The sequence below is a fragment of the Daucus carota genome, chromosome 6, assembly GCF_001625215.2.
Source record: "Daucus carota subsp. sativus chromosome 6, DH1 v3.0, whole genome shotgun sequence".
NCBI lineage: Eukaryota > Viridiplantae > Streptophyta > Magnoliopsida > Apiales > Apiaceae > Daucus > Daucus carota.
The window spans coordinates 39,181,237-39,200,867 of NC_030386.2; the positions used below are offsets into that span (position 1 = coordinate 39,181,237).

The window sequence follows — 19,631 nt, forward strand, 5'->3', positions numbered from 1 at the left end:
CACATTATATAAATTTAAATATTTTTATTATATATGTTTATATATTTACATATAGATATTCACATAAATAAATAAAAGTTACTAAATTAATGAAATTTGGACTCTTTGAGCAAGGCCCAATATAAATTAGTCAATGTGTCCATGACTGTAATTTATTTCATGCTCCAAATGGAAACTTATATCAGAGTGTATGATAGAACTTCTTTGTCTAACTATTTTAACGGTTGAACCGCAACTCAAACCGCAACCAACCGCAATTACGTGGGTGGATTTGGTTGGGTTTTTTTAGCCAACGGTTTGATCGCGGTTTGAGATTTTAGAAAACCGCAAGTTGCGGTTTGGTTCGGTTATTACCCTCCAACCGAACCAATCCGAACCGTGTATAGGCCTAGTTTGTAGGCAATAAAATAATAAAATAAAAGTTTTTTCTCTCTTTAAACTTGATGAAAAATATAACGATATAACGAAAATGTTAAGGTTCACAGCCTAAGTTACATGGAGACCATAATTAGTTGGAGTATTGAAGTCTTTCATCTGGTCTGTTCATATAAAACAAATCCAACGGCTGTTACTATTGTTTAATGTGTATATTTTTTTTGTAGCGTATATGCATACTTAAGTTTATACGTATTAAAAACTAGTAACCGTTAGTTAAGTCTCAGCGCCATTTGAGGATTACAGTTTTTCCGTTGGATAGAGTGCTTCATCATGCTGATTTTTAATTTGTTCCCATGTTCTTCTCCTTCTAGTTTCATCATACATAGTTGTTGCTCGGTGGTTTTCTCTCGAGGTTAGGATTATACAATTGTTCTGCAGATGGTGAATATGTAGAACAATTGTTCTGCAGTTGGTGAATCTGCAGAACAGTTCTGCATTTGTTGAATCTACAAAACAGTTGTTCTGGAGATGGTGTTTTTCATGTCGTGGTTGTTCATGAAATTTTACATCGTGTAATATATTCTACACATCTGTCTGGACAGTTATGGTCTCCAAGATACCAATATCCACTTCCGAATTCCCATTCTTGGTGTTATCGAACACCAGTTCTTCGCTGATAATCTTGATAACTTATTGTTTTGATTTATGTGAGAAAACGCAGGACAATAAATGACTAGTAACTGCCTTTTAGATTAGAGCAAAAAGCGGGATTGTAACCGATATACAATACACTATGGTCCGCAGAACAAGTATACGGTTTGCAGGTTTTTTTAAAAGATGTGACCTGTCTCTCACATCAATCGTTCCTAGTATTAAGATTTAATGGTCTAAGATTGGGTCTCCAAGGACTCTAAAATATCAAGACTCCAAAGAGCCAACTCAAGATTCACAATCGAAATTGTAATTTGAGAATTGAGGATTTCGTTTGAATTCATCCAAATCTAAGATGAATTGGATAGTTAATAAATGAGTCGGAAAAAATGTACACAAAATTTATCACAAAATGATGTATCACTCCTTAATGACGGAAGAATAATATATTAGATATACACACATATTTGTTATTATTATCTAAATTATAATTAATTGAAATATAATACATTATATTTTGTATTTAATTTTATACCTCTAATATTATCCTAAAAGATGATAATCAAATTTTTTGGACAAAAACATTACCATTACAATATCAATTTAACCAAATTGGAAATTCATTTTATGATTGCAATTCAAATTTAATAAGACTAAGGGGGTGATATTGTATCATGACTTTTAATGACAAATTTTGGGAGGATGATTTTAATGGATTTTATAAACTTTTAATGACTCTTGTTGACTTTTTAAGATTTAAAAAAAAAAAATTCATGACTCCTAAGATAATGATTTTTAAAAATTTTAACAGACTTTTTATTACAAATTCATGACTTCCAAATACTTTAATAAACTTTTATTATATAAAATCATAAATAACCTCTCCGAAATCCTCTGAACCTTGCTATACCCTCTTGGCTCTTGGTATAACTCAAGTTAGGTGTATATTCTCAAATCTGCCGACTACAAAATCGAGTACAAGGTATTATTCCTTGAGCTAGCTGTTGAATTCTTGAGCCGCCTTAGAGCAAGTCCAACAGTGTCCTAGTTGGAGTCCTAAATATAATATAAAAAATTATGTCCTAGTAGTTTAGGATATATTCTACTAGCTTCAACTCCAACAATGTGCCTTATTTTCACTATATGTTTAATATTTTATTATTAAAAGTTCACTTTCATCATTAAAACATAATATAAAATAGAGAGAGAGAAAAAGAGTGTTGGTAAGAATTTATTATAAAATATGGGATAGGGCAAGGAGAGAGAGTGCCTCAAAAATAGGGCTTGAATGGATTGTCCTAGTGATATAGGGCATCACTAGGACATTGTTGGAGCAAGTTTTTTCATCAAATGCCCTATATTATGACTTAGGACACCAAATAGGGCAGCTGTTGGACTTGCTCTTAGGCACTGGTGCGCGACTTGAACCGTATAAATTGACCTATTTGAATGTCCAGAACTCCAGATCAAATGGGCTGTAGCCACCTGGAAGAATGGACGAGCCTCCTGTCGCAAAATTTGCACCATGCCTGAAATTTGTACCGATTGAATCCAAATATTATGGACTCGAATAAGGCAAACCCAAGCGTTCAGCTGCCTCACATATATTTGACATCGATTAATTAAATAAAATTGACTTCATATAAGTTCACATTATCTGCGGATCACAAGCAGTCTAGTAATTCAATAAACACTGGGACATTGCCAGAGTGGTAGTCACCAAATTTGTTGCATTACCACTTGGACATAGTAATCATCAGGAAAAACATATATACATATTACTATTAGCCGAAACAAGTAGATCTATATATACATGTAAAATCACGGAATGATAATAGAGAAGAAAATATCTTTTTCACAGAGGATGAATTGAAGAGACTTTTCGCGGATGAACCCGTTGGAGCGACCGGTTAATTGAGGGAAGATAAAATCATGTCAAATCTTTTCAATAACGGCCTTACAATTTTTAGAAAAAATATATGCAGTTTTTTATAAAAAGTCATTAAAATTCTATCAATTATATATTTCCACCAAAATCATTGAGATATTGAATAACAACTGACTTTTGATAACTCTTTAAAAGTTGTAATTCAATACCATAAACTTTGAAAGACTTTTTGAAAATCCTGATACAATACCTCCTTACTTTTAAAGAGTACTTAAAAATCTTAATTGAATACACCCAGATTTTAAAAGTCAATAAAAGTCATTAAAAATTATGATACAATACCACCTCCTAAATCAGGATATGAGTTTTGTGTGTCGTTCCCACTAGTTATGATTGATTGAGAATCAGAACTAATCGATGAATTTATCGATTAATTTGTAAAAGATATACGAGAGATTATTTGAATAAATCGATGATTTTAATTAAACCGGAGTCTAATTAATAGATCAGTAAAATTTATTTTATAGAATAATCATAGATTTGTTAATAAACCGTGGTTTAATATACCAAAATCATATATCAATATTATAATATTCCTAATTTCAAATCTTTTTACAATATTCCCAAAATAAATAAGTACTTGTATTCGTGAAAAATTCCGACGAAGCATAAGCAAGCTGAAGGCTGCCGCCGTAATCAATCTGAACAACAATGGTGGTGGTGGCAGCTGGTACCACCACTTTCGTCAAGGAGATGGCCATCCGTAAACGCATTTCCAATATGTATCCTTCTCTCTCACACATCATCTCTTCTCTTTGTTTCGACCTAATCGCTTTTCATTTTCATCGCATTATTTTGTTAATTATCTCACTAATTTAACCAATTATCTCGTTAATTATTAAGTATTGATCGAATATTTGATGATAGAGGTTTTGTGTGTGAGTTAACTTGTTAGTAGCCAAAGCGATGATTACTAGGGTTTGTTTGACGAGTTTTAATTAGTTGCTTCAACGTGTATTACTGACAGATTTAATAAAAGAGAAGATGATTTTGCTTCGTTGCGAGAGTATAATGATTACTTGGAGGATGTTGAGGACATGAGTAAGTTTTTATGTTGATTGATTGTGATGTAATGTTTAATTTATAGGGGACTTTCGTATAAAGTTCTTAGAATATGCGTTAACTTGCAAGTGATAAGTGAATTTTAAGTAATTAGATATAGGATATATATGGTTAAATATCTAACGCGGTCACGCTATTTTAACATCGTGACGTCAGACGTGATGCATATCTCATGTTAAAACGTATTTTTGGCAGTCGTGAACATGGTTGAAGGAATTGATGTTCCTGCCATTGAAGCGAGGATTGCCCAATACCAGAAAGAAAATGCTGAACAAATAATGATTTCCCAAGCTCGGAAGGTTTTTAAACGATACTACGTGTCCTTAGTTTTCCATGTGATATTGTATGTCTTTGAGTCGAATATTTTAAATTGCTTCTAATGTTTCCATGTCTGGAATTGTTGTGTTGGTGCCAAGTAGGCAGAAGAATATGCAGCAGCATTGGCAGCGAGCAGAGGGCAGCCTGTTCATAACGAGTTAGATGCGGTAAGTCTTCTGATGGATGATTTATCCTCGTCGATTCTTCGTTGATGTTAATTGAGGCATATTAACAAACTTACAATACACTTCTATTATTGGCTACTCTTTGTACATGAATGATTACATGTGTGTCCTTGTTAGATTAATGAGTTGCAACTGACTATAATTACCTTTACTCTGCTACTTATGCTCACATTATTCATTAAGTCATGAGTGAATTCCCATACATTTGCAGCTTTACTCGTATTACTGTCGGCTAATGCAAGAACTGAAAAGGCATGGATTTTTTTGCTAATTAAAGCCACGCGTTTCTTTTGTGATATATGACTTGTTAATAAACGGTCATTTGCTTTAGAGCTGCATACATTTGAGGAAAGTATATACTTGTAGGGGTTTACAATCTTCTTTTTAGATATACAGCGGCAAGCAACTTTAAGTGGTAATCAATGATCTCAACAAAATAAGGGCGTATGTAGATAGTTGTCACATGGTGCACTATACTCATACAACTTTAAGCATGTGTGAGACTGTTAGTGATGAATTTGCAGGATGAAATTATCACCAGTATTGACTTCTACAGTTTTACTATATTTGTTGCTTTTAACTGTTAGTTTTTTCTAAGGTTGTATATCTTATATCCTCAATTTCTCTTAGGCTGCTGGTCAGAGCTTTCAAGCTACAAGTGGTGCAGGTGGGCATTATGTCCCTGCAGTTGCTGGCGGTACCATAGCACAGCCAATTCCAGTCGGATCGGGACATGAGATGCTGGGTTATCACTTTGATGATGAAGAAATGATGAAACTTAAAGCAAAAAATGGTGGAAAAGCTGGAGGGTGGAGCATAGAATTAAGCAAGAAAAGAGAATTTGAAGAAGCCTTTGGAAGCATTTGGATATGATTTCTTAGGTAGTGTACAACTATTTTTGGTTAAAACCTTTTTGTTTAAAATTTCAACTTTGTAATGAGTGTAAAGAAAACCTTATTTTCTTCCTGGCTGGCTATTGGAATTGTCCAATGCCCTGTCAACAGGAATTTGGAGTGATAGGCAGGTGATGTATTTTGTGTTATACATCAGAAGTAAAATTTTGAAGAAAGATATTGATTGTAAACTTAAATTATCAAGTTGATAATTTTGACTAGCTATATATTTTGGTAATTAACAGAATAACTTTTATATTACATTTAAGAGGGGATGGCTTACTTTTCAATTTCTAATTTTGTCTTCTGGTGTTTATAAATTACACCAGCCCATGCTAAAATTTCTAACTCAATACAACTGTCAACTGCAAGATTCCTAACACCGTTGTCTCTTCAAGTTTACGAGTTTGAGTTTTAGTAGAATTTGATAGCAGCAGGGGAGGGATGAAGATCATCTTCTCAGTATTTATTGCATTTGTGGCCTTTAAGAAGCTGTACCTCCTAATTTTAGCTCAGTAATGAGGCCGAGAGTCCAGTCGACACACATTAAAGATGGGCATTGGAAGAAGTTCTGCATTTCTTCGATACTGTTAGCTGCCATTGATGGGTATTGACATCATCTTCAGGCCTTCGATATGTTCAGCCTGAATGTGTTTAGTCAACAGGTATGCTGGTTAAGAATTTCTCTATAATAACTATTGTCAATATAAACTAGTTTCTCAACTTTGCAGTACACCTCATGGAAGTATGATCCTTTGGATCCTTTCATCTAAGAATTCATATGATGTATCATCATGGCCTATGGAATAGTTAAAGGTTCCCCAAGGATGGCAAAGAGGATGGTAAGAATTCCATCTTTGAATTTCTTTTTAGATTATTTAGACCCAACAAAATTTTCAGAGATTTTGTTAGATTTTGTCATATCATTCTCTTGCTAAATAGCTGTCATACTATAGGCACACAAGCATAAAACCATCCCCTGCTGTAATTATAAGGTTTATAGTACATGAGTTTAGAGGAAAGTAGCCCAGAAGCTATTAGAAAGCTTAACCTAAACGTAGTACATAAGCAAATAACAAGCTTAACCTAATTAGGAACTGGATTGTTACAATAAGCTTTTCCCTTATTGGTGTTGCTCTGAGGTAAAAAAAACTGATGGTGCCCAATCTTCGCATATGTTATCAATGATCTTACCTCCTGTAGGCTGTAGGTAAAGTTGATTTTGCAAACTCATATCCACAAACAAACAAGGAAAACAGACTTTTATACAACTATAGAACGTAATACAAGTATCTATGATACAGAATGAAAAATACAGGTATATATGACAAAGAATGAAGTAAACAGATAGATGGTGCTAGATATTGGTTAGGGTCAATGTAGCATTTTAAAACATCTACATGAAGATCCTTTACATCAACCTTTTATTTGTTCTATGATATACAAACTATTAGACAGCTTCTCCAACTAGGAAACCAGCATACTGAGGAGGAAATCTCAGCAACTGTGACTTTACTGCCTTAAGTTCTTCAACCCACAAACTGTAGCTTGAATCTTTTGCCAAAACATCTATGGACACCTCTTTCCTTTCTACCAGTCCATTTGAGTATTTTTCGAATTCCTCAACATTCTGCCAGAGGAGAGCGCTTTTCAGGGGATCATTCTCAGCGTGCCTAAGATCATCAAGCCACTCTCTAGCTTCCTCTACCTTAGCCCAAAAGCATGTATCTTGCGTAAGACTTGCAAAGTTACTTCTCTTGATATTCTGTTCTTCATAAGGTACCTTTCTATCTTTCCACCACCTATCAAAGATTTCATATCTCCTCTCTCGTCCGTGCTTAATATAGTGCCCCTTTGTTCGGTGCAATCCTTTTCCATAATATTCTGCAATGTCTAGTGGCTCGACAAGGAGTTTATAGAACTGAGATGCATTGACCCATTTAGCTCTCTTGTGAAAATCATGGGGTAACTGGTTAGTTTCTAACATTTCGATTACTTCCTTCCAAAAGCGGGCAAGCTTTATGCGGTTCATGTTGACCCTAAAGTGTCGCTTTGAGGCACCTCTCATCTTGAATGAATCATAGTAACCCATTTGTTCATCAGATGCATCACAGGATGCTTTATACCACTCTATTTGAGCTCGTAGTGGATTAATTTTGGATAAACGAATGGCTAGATTAGCGCTGTTGAGGTTTGGAGTTCTGCCCATCCTCTTGGCCATCTTTAGGCAATCTTTTGCTACTTCATAAGCAGGTTCCTGCAACAAGAAAAGCACACAAATATATCATATATGTGTATTTGTCCACTAATCATATACATATTTCCTGACAAGTATGCAGGAGTAGGACGAAAGATGAGATATAATGCGGTCAAGATCTTACATGACTAGTGCTTATTCCCGAGGACTGCAAGGCCAGTGCAAGCCCAGCATCATAGTTTGGATGATCAGGTACGTCACCAACTTCCACATAGCCTCTCCTTTTCAAGAATTGGGATGAAATGTTCTCAACATAACCAGTATAGTTCATATGATCCTCATGAACAGAACTTACAGTAGCTGTCGAAAACAACACATGTAGCAACTTGGTGACAGCAATATCATTGTCCATGCAAATGGCTCCATCATCGCTACAAAACATATAGTTCCCAAATGGTGAAAAAGCAGAACCCAGATCTGCAGCCCCTTTTTCCAAATTTTCTGCTGCTGCATTAATATGAACTAATACAAACTTTAATAGTTGTGAATTCTGAGTTCCAAACAAAGATTGTTCGCTGCAGGACAAATCCTCAAGCTTCATGGAAGAATGCCAGAACTGTAGGAGGCAATGCAGGTGATTAGTCACTTGATCCAGTGGAGCAAACAGGAGTCTGGGGACAATGTCATGCTTTCCGATCACATGAATAAAGTTCCCAGCCCACCGCTCTTGAAGGATGGCCCGAGAGAGAGATTTGTTTCCGAGCATTGGTGATCCAAATGTAATGCAAAGCACAGAAAAGGAGGCAGAGATGGAGTGGAGATAAGAGAGGAGCCAAAGAGATGTGAGAGATGCAATTGCACCTCCGAAGGAGTGGCCTGTAAGTACCAGTGATTTTCTTTCCTTTAATATATCCAACATCTGCAATTAGATACAGGAATGAACTTAAAAATAATCTGGTACAAAATCATAATATTTTTAGGTATTTTACATTTACAGCTAAATTTCCGTTTCAGGTGTGAAATTTTAGGACGTCATGAAACCATGATATTAATAATTGGTGATAAAAACGTCACTTGAAAAAAAGACTCTGGCTTATGCTTTGTTATTCATTATCATTCCCTTGTCAAATTATTATATTTTGACCAAAATATCTGCAAATTTAAATATTTAATCAGTATTTTATATAAATAAATATCTTTGTCTGTAACTTGTTAGAGCATCTCCAAGGGTGTTATGTATAGTTGTTAGCTATAATATAATATATGGATAATAATCTAAAATTATAGCTAATAGGTTCTATGTTAACTCCAATGGTGTTATGTATAATCATATTATCTAAAATTATGCATAATTCATTTAGAGGTCTTCCAAATATAGCTACCCCAATTTTAGTTATCCATATTTTTTTGCTAAGGGATAATGGTTGGAGTGTTTCACATTTTAAATATCCTCTAAACATGCCAACTAGATGACACATAGATGCCAAATGGATGATATAGCTAACAGGTCTCTACCCTTGGAGATGCTCTTAGACCTTAGGATCGGTGCCTAACAACTTTGGATTTGTATTTACATGTACGACTTGACTAGTCCTTTGTTTCTGTATTTTATATTTTCATCACGTTTGCCTATTACAATTTATAATATAAATCTATATAGGCATGAAATGAGACAGGTTTAATAATAAAGTGATAGCACCCTCAATTGCATTATAATTATTCATAACTTGGGACCGATTGTCCTACTTTTATTATATCCATATTAATTTAACATTTCTAGAATTAGTTAAATATTTATTTTAATGAAAACCATATAGTATTATTTTAATAAAAATACATGTTTTCAGCAAAAATTGCAAAAAAAAAATAAAAAATTAAGAACTATCCATGTCATATCAGCCAACCTCGATAAATACATATTTGAATTTTGATGAAGTTATTTTGTTGTCAAGTGATTATACAGTTCTAAGATTACACGTAAAATGTGCTTCTAAGTTACCAAATAGCACCGTAATTAAGAGATGGTTTAGAATATTAATCTTAGTTCAGATGATCAACAACCAGCTTAGTGCAAAGTTGACTAACATACAGACATGGAGGATAGGATAATTTATAGGCGTTATTAGCGTTATTATTTTTAGATTTTTTTGAGTTTGGCAAAGGACTGAAGCTGGAATCCGGGACAACATAGAATAATCAATACTCCTTCTGTCTCATCATCTTCTGTACGTTACCTTTCAAAAAAAAATGTTATAAAACTATAGTTTAAAAGAATCTCAAAATGTAAACAATCAGACAGGACGGAAGGGAATATTATTCTAACACCGAATCATCAAGAACGTGTCGTGAGCCTTAATGTGACTAGGTCCGGTGCAAATGTGTTGTTTCATATATGGAATTGAGGATCAACTATAAAAACCACCTCCATGATTAAGAGATGGTCAAGAACAATTGATTTAGATGATCAACAACTAGCTTAATGCCCGTCTCAGCCTATAATCCGTCCTTGATACAAATCGCAAAGTCCGTCTCAGCCTATACTATGATCCGCCGTGCATAATTGATTAATGAGAAATGACGAAACACTAACCTGGTTTTGGAAAGTGGAGTTGTTATACATACAAACAAACTGATGCAAAAACCCCGAATGAACCATAACAACCTCATCCTCCTGTCTTTCAAACGCCGAAAACATTTCCCTGTTTTTCGATGATTTATCGATCAGCGGCACCAAATTCCCGCAAATCGTGTCCAAACCGTGCATACCGCCCCCACCGGAGAACGCAACATGTATTGCCTCTCCGACATGTTGAGTAACCAGCTCATCTCGCTTCGTGTTGGCCAGCTGGCAAAGCTTCCAGGATTGTTCAAGAAGCGGCGTCGAGGCCACGAAACTCGCCAGCATTTCACTGGTTTCGAAACTGCGGAGAAATGAACGATGCATATTAAATATATTTCGATTTTTAGTCAAGAGAGAAAAAACATGGAAATTTTGCTTGGAATTTGATCACTTACGAAGAAGCTTCATGTTCCATTGATGCCATGGGTCTCCGGTGTGAAATTCGCACTTTGTTACATATATTTTGTAAGTAGTGTTTATTGTAGATATGTAATAATAGTAACAATATTAGTAATAGTAATATGATGGCGAATTGAAAGTGTTAGTATAAGATAATCAAAGACTGACTTGCAAGTCAAAGTCAATGATGCAAAGCTTGACTTGAGTTGGGTCACTCTGTTTTAATGGTGTGGCGTTATAGACCCGCTCTAAGGATCCCTGCATTATTGCGAATCATTGTTCCACTACATATATATTGGAGTGGTCCGAAGATTCAAGAGCATCTCGAGCAGAATCCTAACATATTCTCTAAATATATAATAAAATATTCATTTTATAAGGGATTACTACATTATATTGAATGAGAACTCCAACAACATTTCCAATTTCTATTTCCTATTATTATTATAATTATTATTATAATATTATATTCAACTTGTAAGTAGGAGAGAGAAAGGAGGGAAAGATGGGGGAAAAGGAGAGAAGTGAATATTTTATTCTTCAAAATAGTATGAGGAATGGTTCCACAATCCTTAAAAATGGGGAATGAAGTGGGCATCTTAACTTTTTAAGGGATGGCCAGGACTCTGAGTTGTGTTTTATGTCATATTCTTTATATTAATAGTTTAAAACACTATATAGGGAAACTGCTGGAGATGCTCTAACAATTTCGATTTTACCCAAATCGTACTCACCCGAGCTCTTTCGCCCGTCCACTTCGTTATACTTTAATAAATTTTCTCGTCCACTTTTATATATTTTTATAAATTTTTATATAATATAAATACTAATCTTACCTCTACTTTCATTATTTTTTTTAATTTATGATTAAATATTAACAAATATCATTAATTTATTAATTTTTTTCTTTCACATTGTCTTATTCCATCTCCGATCAGAGTATTAAGAAATGGGTTATTAAAATTCTGGGAAGTCCACTCAACTTAGGTGGAAACACAATTCGTGACGTTTTTTTTAATTCATACTGTATCATTTACTTTCCTACAGTTTCACACTGAAATTTAGTTTTTTTTATTTTCGGTGATCATTTGTAAATTAATTCATCAAATATTGAATCGTGAAATTCTTACTGTGACGAAGAAGTCAGCAAACGAAGTAAGAAACTTGATAACTGATGTGATGGACAACTAATTATTTTTCATTGTTGAGTTTTGACAGAGTAAGCCCTGTCCCGCATCATTCACCGCGTTATTTTCCTTCCAAGCAACAGAGGTCACTGCTTTTCGAGCTACGTTTTGTTTGTGGCAACACGCTCTGCTACCGGAAGTAGAGAGTTCGAATCTTGTCACAGAGAAGACGGATACGTGAGTGTGTAATTACTAAAAGAATGATCCCGCCACTGTCAGACCCAACACAGGGAGCACACAACAGAGTAAAAGAAACTGCTAGACCTTATATTGCATATATGTAAATACCGATCATCTCAGTTCATGGTGAACAAGAACACAATATGAGCAACAAGAATACGATATCTTCGGGTGATATCTGAAGCACATGGAGTCTGAGATCTATTTTGCAATGCACAATCGCTACCAAAGTTATTAATATCCGACTATATATAACTTAACCATACATATACATGATCATCGGGCATAATTTAATTTAAGGCTTATTGATACAAGTGATCAGCTCGGAAATGATTCATGTAAAAGGCCAGCAACATCATAAACGAATCCGTTTCACATCACCTTCTGGGACGCTTGCATCGGTTGTAATATCCTTTGCTGCGGGAACCGTTTGTCCATGAGCCTGTATCGATTTGAATGATCTTATATATTTAGATTGCAGAAAATGATGAATAATATAAAGGAAGAGGAAATGAAACATATATATTAAAAGTAAGGCGTAGAAAGAGAAACATACTTTGTTCTCATCTGGAACAACAGCATATCTATCGGATGGCAAGACTGAAATTTTCCCTGCTTAAGGAAACACTTAAAGTTACCAAGATGTTTTATTGTGATTTAGTCTCTCAAATTACAAATAAACGAGGAAACAACTAATAAGTATGTGGATACCTATTGACGGATCAATGTTTGAGGACTCTATCAGTTGCCCGTTCGACCCGTCCACACTCAAAGCCTCTATGATCTTTGGGGTGTTTCTGTGATTTTCAGGAAAAAATAATACCATCATTTGCATAACTTTTCCTCATTATACCGGCTGGAAAATCATAACATGAAAAACTAATATCCTGCGACATCATTCAGAAGTAAAAAGTTTGGTACCTGTCTATAGATTCCCTGTGTCCCAGTTGTCCATTCGTACCTCTTCCCCACGAGTATACATTCTGTTTATCAGTGACAGCAAGTGTGTGCCTCCACCCACAGGATATCTGGACTACTTTCTGCCGGTATAAAATTGGAGAAGAAAACATATTAAGTTCGAAGGAATTCAAAAGGATAACCCCTATTAGCAGAAGAAACTCCATTTGAAACTGAAACCAAAACAATCGGTATGAAAAGAGATGGGAGAAGGGCATGCCTGCTCATGTGGAAAATTAACAGGCATTGGAGAGCAATGATCCAGATTGTCGCCACTACCAACTTGTCCGAACTGTAAATGGTAACATTACTTGTTTATTTGGTTATAACCCAAATAAAGCATATGTTATATTGAGCAAGCATGCTTATGTATTGAGATATAAGACAGTATATTGCCCTGTGAATGGATGATATTGTTGCAAGGTAAAAACCCAAAAGTAAGTCGCTTAAGTAGCAAGTGTAACACTTTATGAATTGCTTGCTTGAGAAATCTTGCTACACACTTTATACAAATAGTCATTATCACTAGATGTTCTACTATGACTGAACAGCTAAGAACAGCTCTTTAGCATGAATTATGATATTAACCACAGAAACAGAATGCAAGTTTAATTTAGCACATGTGTTGCATACATGCACACAGACAAAAGAGTGTTAGGAACCTTATTCCATCCCCAGCCATAAAGTTTTCCGGTAGATGACATTGCCATGGTGTGTCTCCAACCGCCTGATATCTGGATCAAGTGCAAAAAGAAATGCACTTTAGTTAAAAGATACAATAACATATAATCTCTCATTGAAAAGCATATAACAATTAACAAAAGAATAACAGATGATAACTGCCTGGAAAATGCTTAGAGTGGAACTGTATTACATACACATAAAAGTGGGTGGACGGAATACAAGCGTACTTAACATTATCTGTATAAACACCTTGACATTATGGTTCAAGGTGCAGGATCCAGAGGACCAGCAAATTTCAGAGAATATTGAGCCAGCGGCTTAACCTCGTACAATCAACACTGAAGCTGCACTTCTGTTATTACTCCTAGGAGTTTTTATTTTTTTTCACTTCTTTTCTCTTAGGTTACGTTCACTTGGATGGAATGGAATGAGTATAGAATGAAATGAAAAATTATAAAGAAGTTTTATGAAGAGAAGAATGTATAATGAGACAATAGTGACCGAATGAAAACCTCTATGAAATTAAACCTGGTAAGCCGCTGGCTCAACCCAGAGGTTCACCATATTGTATCCTAAAAGTTTCACCCAGCATAAGAGATGACTACAATGTTCAGAGCTAGCAAGACAGAGCGTATAAATTGGCAAAGGCAATACATTATACATTCTTGTCCGTTAACAACAATCAATCATGATGTAACAGAAAAAGAGCAAGAAGCATATAGTTTAGTTTGTGTAATATCTAGTATGTTACCTGGGAAATAACTTCTCCACTTAAGGCATGAAGCTTATGAGGGATGAGATGGTCTTCGAAATCCCCGTGCCCTAGTTGACCATATTTGCTCCACCCGTAGGTGTATAAACCACCAGAGGATGTCACAGATATTGTATGCCGCCATCCACATGCAACGAGAACCATCTTATCACCCTACACAATCAGACATTTGGAGACAAATATTGAGAAAAACAAATACACAAGCATAAATATGGTGTATAATGTGAGATTGTCCATGCTGATTTGACCGCTGCTGCACAACACAACTCGACCTTATATAATCTGGTCGAGTTGAAGTGCACATAATTAGAATTTGAGCTATTATGTACAGTAAGTAGAAGGAACTAAGGAAGTTTAAGTGTATAACAAACTATATAATTAAATCGATTGAACTAACATACATCAACAGTTGTCACTTTCTCAGGTACTAAGCGATCATTTCGGTCACCTAATCCCAAGTTCCCATATCGTCCCCACCCCCAACCATAAAGTTCACCGTCTTCTGTGATAGCAACTGTATGTTCAGCACCAGCAGCAACCATTTTGACAGCTATTCCCTACACAGAGCAATCGAACTTTACCAAAGCTTATAACATTTTGACCATATTCAATATCATTGCTTAAAAAGAAAAAAAAAAAATTGCATAACATTATGTCTGGAGAATCTCCAGCACAATGCTAATAGTGAGCGACAGATGCAAATAAGATATACTAGTCAGAATGTTAGGGAATATACCATTAAAATGAGTATAATATAACTAGTCTCCAAACCTCTGGAAAAAATGAAATCATTTGAAACCAGAATTGAAAAATAAAGCCCATCCACAGACCCGAAATATTCTTTTTTTACTAAAACTTAGATCTATAAACCCCTTCACCAACTATCTTGCCATTGAGCAGGTCATCAACTAAATGATCAATTCATGATACTGTTCACTAAATCATTCATAAGCTTCTACAATACCACATTTTACGACACCACTTTTTGGTAGAATCAAAGCTCATAACTCTTGGATAATACACAATGTTGCCAATCATCAATTATCTAGATATCTTAATGCTTCATCATGGTGACCCTTATCCCAAAATAATAAAGCACATTCATTCCTTATAAACGACCATCACATCAATATGATGAGACAAAATAGAACCATAAGTTATTATATTTACTTCTTATCAAAACCAAGTCAAGTATCAAATAAATTCTGATTGCATCAAATGACCATACCATACCTGGAAAGCTTGAACTTTTTGGGGCACAAGAGAGTCCTCTATGGTGCCTAGACCAAGCTGGCCATTTTGATTTCGTCCCCAACTACAGTGGATGCAAGAGATGAAGAATACAGTGCAGAGTTGTGACAAAAAAAAAAAGAAGAATATAGTGCAGAGCTAGAAAATGAAATATTACAATATAATAATTGATACACATTTCGCCATCACAGTGCTAAACTGCTAATCACCTCTTAAAAGTATTATATTTGATTTTTGTATATAACAAAAAAGCACATGCCCTAGAGAAAATAATACATGCCAATATTTATATCGGAAACGGCCATCAAAGCTAGCAACTGTGTTGGACTGTTAGCCTTTTATCTAGAGAAAAAAGTATGTAAAAATCCATGCATAAACCATTTGGGAAAGGACGTGTTCTTTTTTAAACATGAAAGTAACAGCTTTTTTAACAAACATTTAGAAGAAAAAAACTGTCAAGCCCCTGACACAGATTTCGTATGTATTATACAGTTTCTTGGATATGCATGTATACAACCAGAAGAGAAAGATGTGCACTAAGATCAGTATACTGAGAGAATTGGTAAGAAAAATGGGTCAGTAGTCAACATGAAATATGATTCTCAATACAAATGGTGCAGCATATAACAAACCTTTGCACCTCGCCTTCCATGGACACTGCCAAACAATGGCTGTCCCCGCAAGCAATTTGTTTTATACGCATACCATGTAATGCTTTTATCGGCTGAGGAATAAATACATCACTAGAGTTCCCATGCCCGAGTCTTCCAAAATCACCCCTACAAAATCCAAGCGACAGATGTTTAGGCACATCTTGAAGGAAAGTAATACAAGATTGACCAAAAGAAAACACAATTTCAGCTGTTGTACACAGCACATAGTACATACCATCCCCAACTGTACACTTGCTTACTCGACTCAGAATAAGCAGTTGAGTGATCAGCTCCACAGCTCACAGATACTATATCCTGACCATCTAAAGCAGTCACTTGAGTAGGAGAAATTCGATCTTCAGCATCACCGTGCCCCAGTTGTCCATCCTCCCCTCGGCCCCATGAGCACACAACATTTCCAGCTGTGAAGTGAATATTCCATGATGGTAGAACTCGGTACCAATGCAACTCAATTATTATCACATAAACAACTAATGTACTAAATTCATCTCATATAATTTTTCATTCAGTTGTTCACTCACAAACATTCCAGAACACAACTATTTCACTAAATCCCACTTGCACAAAATATACTCCAAACCCTAAAATCCATCAGAATTGACAAAATAGACACTCTAATTCGAATGCCAGAAGCTTACCATACGAAACAGTTTAGGGCCTCTAGCATACACTATGGATCTTTGTCCTATACATCAGCAATAACCAAAGAATGCAGACCTTAAAAGACCCTATTTAGCCAAATAAATTTATGCAATAACTACCATAACTAACATACTTACCCAGACCATTCTTCTCTGAAATTCAACAAAAAAAAAAAAAAAACAGGTTCTTTCTAGCCACAAATGATATAAAAACTACCAAAAAACCCTTCCTAGTACAAAAATTCAAGGCATTCCCAATACCAAAACATTAAAATAACCCACCAATCAGCATGAAAGATCAGAAACAATAAAAAATAAAGAATACCCACAACACACAAACTTGATATCAATAGTCTTACCAAGAAGAGCAACAGAGTGACTAGCACCAGCAGAAATCAACACAACTCTATGACCAGCATTTCCTTGACCAGTTCGAGTGCTATTAATTTCATCATCCCCTTCCATCTACAAATCCCAAAATTAAAAAAAAAATCTTGAAAGTTCTTGTTTGGAGCTGCTGGACCCTGAGCTTAAAGATACATTTATAGTGACAGAGATGGCACATGGGTATTCTGGTAAACATTGTACTAGTACATTTTATTATTGGTTGTGTATACTATCTCTGTAGATTATTGAAAGGTACATAAATGCACACTGACAAAAGAAAGACAAAGTCAAATAAAAAGATAAATTAGGTGAGGAAAGATGGGAGGTATGTAGTAAATTTCTTGAGCTGTATGATAAGTTATGACAACAAGTCTTGGCTATGATGATGATTCTACCATTTACACATTTTATGGCAGCACAGCTGTATGTTGGTTGGTGTTTGTTAACGGTTTGATTTTGAAATTAAATTAAAATTTTTTATTTGAAACTGAATTAAATTAAAATTATTGAAAAATAGTTTAATATTGAATATATAAATTTCAGACTGTGATATTCCGATTTTGAATGATTTCAAATAAATTTTTATTTTAAGAATAATGTTGTGTACTCCAAATTTTGTTAAATTTTTTTCTAGAAAAACTTAATATATGTTTGATTTTTAACGGGATAGTTTATGTGTATACAAGATCCGTTATTATTAGTATCGGGGAAACTTATCGGGATTTAAGAAAAATCAGAAACAATTTTTAAGATGTTTAAGTAAATAATGGAGTCAAATTTATATAGAATATTTCAGATTGATTTTATCCCACATCTGATCTTCTCATACTAACTTTTAACAAATATCATACAAAATTACAGAACTGGTATATGCATAAAACGACTTTGTAAACAATATCCATATTTTCTCAAAAAACGCGGATAAATATCAATAATAATCGAAAGTAGTGAGAAACTCTTATCATCCAAACACCTTACTGTATTTAAAATATCGAACAGAATTGCATCAATAATATATCTCTCGCTATTTGTGGTGTGGTGTATATGTAAGTGCTGATATAAACGCACAACTAAACAGACTCGTGTAAATCAAGAAGGTTGTGGAGGCTTGTAGCTGTGATACATAAGCTCGTGCGTCACGATTTTGTACCCCTTTCTTCTTGTCGTTACCTAAGAGGCTGTTTGGGTGAGTTTAAAATAACGGTTTTTCTATGATGTGCCCATGGGCACATGCTAAGCGCGGAAAATTTTGTACTTGAATCATTTTGATTGGCTCCTATCTTATGATAATGGTGGACCCCCTGCAAATACACCAACCACACCAATCAAAATCTCCCAAATATACAAATTTCCGCGCTTAGCATGTGCCCATGGGCACACACTAGCCAAACCGTTAAAATAAATGCTTCTTACTTAAAATAAAAAAATGAAGTAAGTTAGAAGCAAATTAAAGGACTGTTTGGGTGAGTTTAAAATAAATGTTTCTTATTTAAAATAAAAAAGTGAAGTAAGTTAGAAGCAAATTAAGACTTATAAGTGATTAAAATGTTTGGAAAATAAGCAGAAATTTTGAAACAAAAATTAGCATTCTCAACTTTTTATAAGTGCTTCTTGACCTTTTACACACAAACGATGCAAATAAATGTTTGTAACTTATAAATCAGAAGTCCGGCTTTTAAGCCGGAAACAAACACCCCCTAAATATACTCGTACTCACAGACAAGATAGACTTTGGTCTGGTCGGGGCAGAAATGTAAAAACAGCGAGCAATGGATGCTGTCGGTAGAGGTGGTTTTTTATGTTAACGAAAGTCACCAAATTAATTTTAAAATTTTTTAGCGGAAGTCAAATATGTGATTTTTTATAGTACGCGGCAATATTTTTGTAATTCGAAATAATAGAGATAAAAGGGGTTTATTTTACAAATTATTTAGAATGTTCTTTTTTTTTTTTTGATTTAGAATAAATAGTATTAAGATGAAGAGATCATTAATAGAGATTAGACAACTACTGTTCTTGCGTCACGAACCTCGTATTAATTCTAAAGACGAATAAATGCATGAGACTGATTTATTATTTCGGGATCTCTATCACCGAATTTGTGTTTGGCTTCATAATTAAAATATGTTCTTAAATTATATAAATGATAAATAATTTTGTTATTTATTTCCTTTCTAAAAATAATTTAAAGATGATTTGATTGGTTACATCGATACGAATGTTAAGGTCAATTTTCATTTGTTTTAG

General features: G+C 34.6%; 3 protein-coding genes across 3 annotated transcripts; 1 reads left to right on the top strand and 2 right to left on the bottom strand.

The window, feature by feature from the left end:
- Positions 1-3,509: 3,509 nt before the first annotated feature.
- LOC108225463 (uncharacterized) lies at positions 3,510-5,660 on the top strand. Its single transcript, XM_017400329.2, has 5 exons — positions 3,510-3,699; positions 3,945-4,018; positions 4,235-4,338; positions 4,459-4,524; positions 5,173-5,660. Exons 1-5 carry the CDS (start codon positions 3,629-3,631, stop codon positions 5,413-5,415), a joined length of 558 nt encoding a protein of 185 aa, XP_017255818.1. The 5' UTR covers positions 3,510-3,628; the 3' UTR covers positions 5,416-5,660.
- A 1,020-nt stretch (positions 5,661-6,680) lies between these two features.
- Positions 6,681-10,796, bottom strand: LOC108224915 (lipase-like PAD4). The gene is made up of 4 exons (XM_017399676.2): positions 10,648-10,796; positions 10,223-10,553; positions 7,817-8,551; positions 6,681-7,692 (listed from the first exon to the last, which is right to left on the bottom strand). The coding sequence occupies exons 1-4, from the start codon at positions 10,674-10,676 to the stop codon at positions 6,886-6,888; spliced, it is 1,902 nt and encodes a 633-aa protein (XP_017255165.1). The 5' UTR covers positions 10,677-10,796; the 3' UTR covers positions 6,681-6,885.
- A 1,288-nt stretch (positions 10,797-12,084) lies between these two features.
- Positions 12,085-17,612, bottom strand: LOC108192846 (ultraviolet-B receptor UVR8). The gene is made up of 12 exons (XM_064079996.1): positions 17,357-17,612; positions 16,571-16,757; positions 16,315-16,461; positions 15,665-15,746; positions 14,833-14,988; positions 14,411-14,584; positions 13,638-13,709; positions 13,196-13,267; positions 12,940-13,058; positions 12,730-12,815; positions 12,575-12,630; positions 12,085-12,460 (listed from the first exon to the last, which is right to left on the bottom strand). Exons 1-12 carry the CDS (start codon positions 17,460-17,462, stop codon positions 12,374-12,376), a joined length of 1,344 nt encoding a protein of 447 aa, XP_063936066.1. The 5' UTR covers positions 17,463-17,612; the 3' UTR covers positions 12,085-12,373.
- Positions 17,613-19,631: the final 2,019 nt, after the last annotated feature.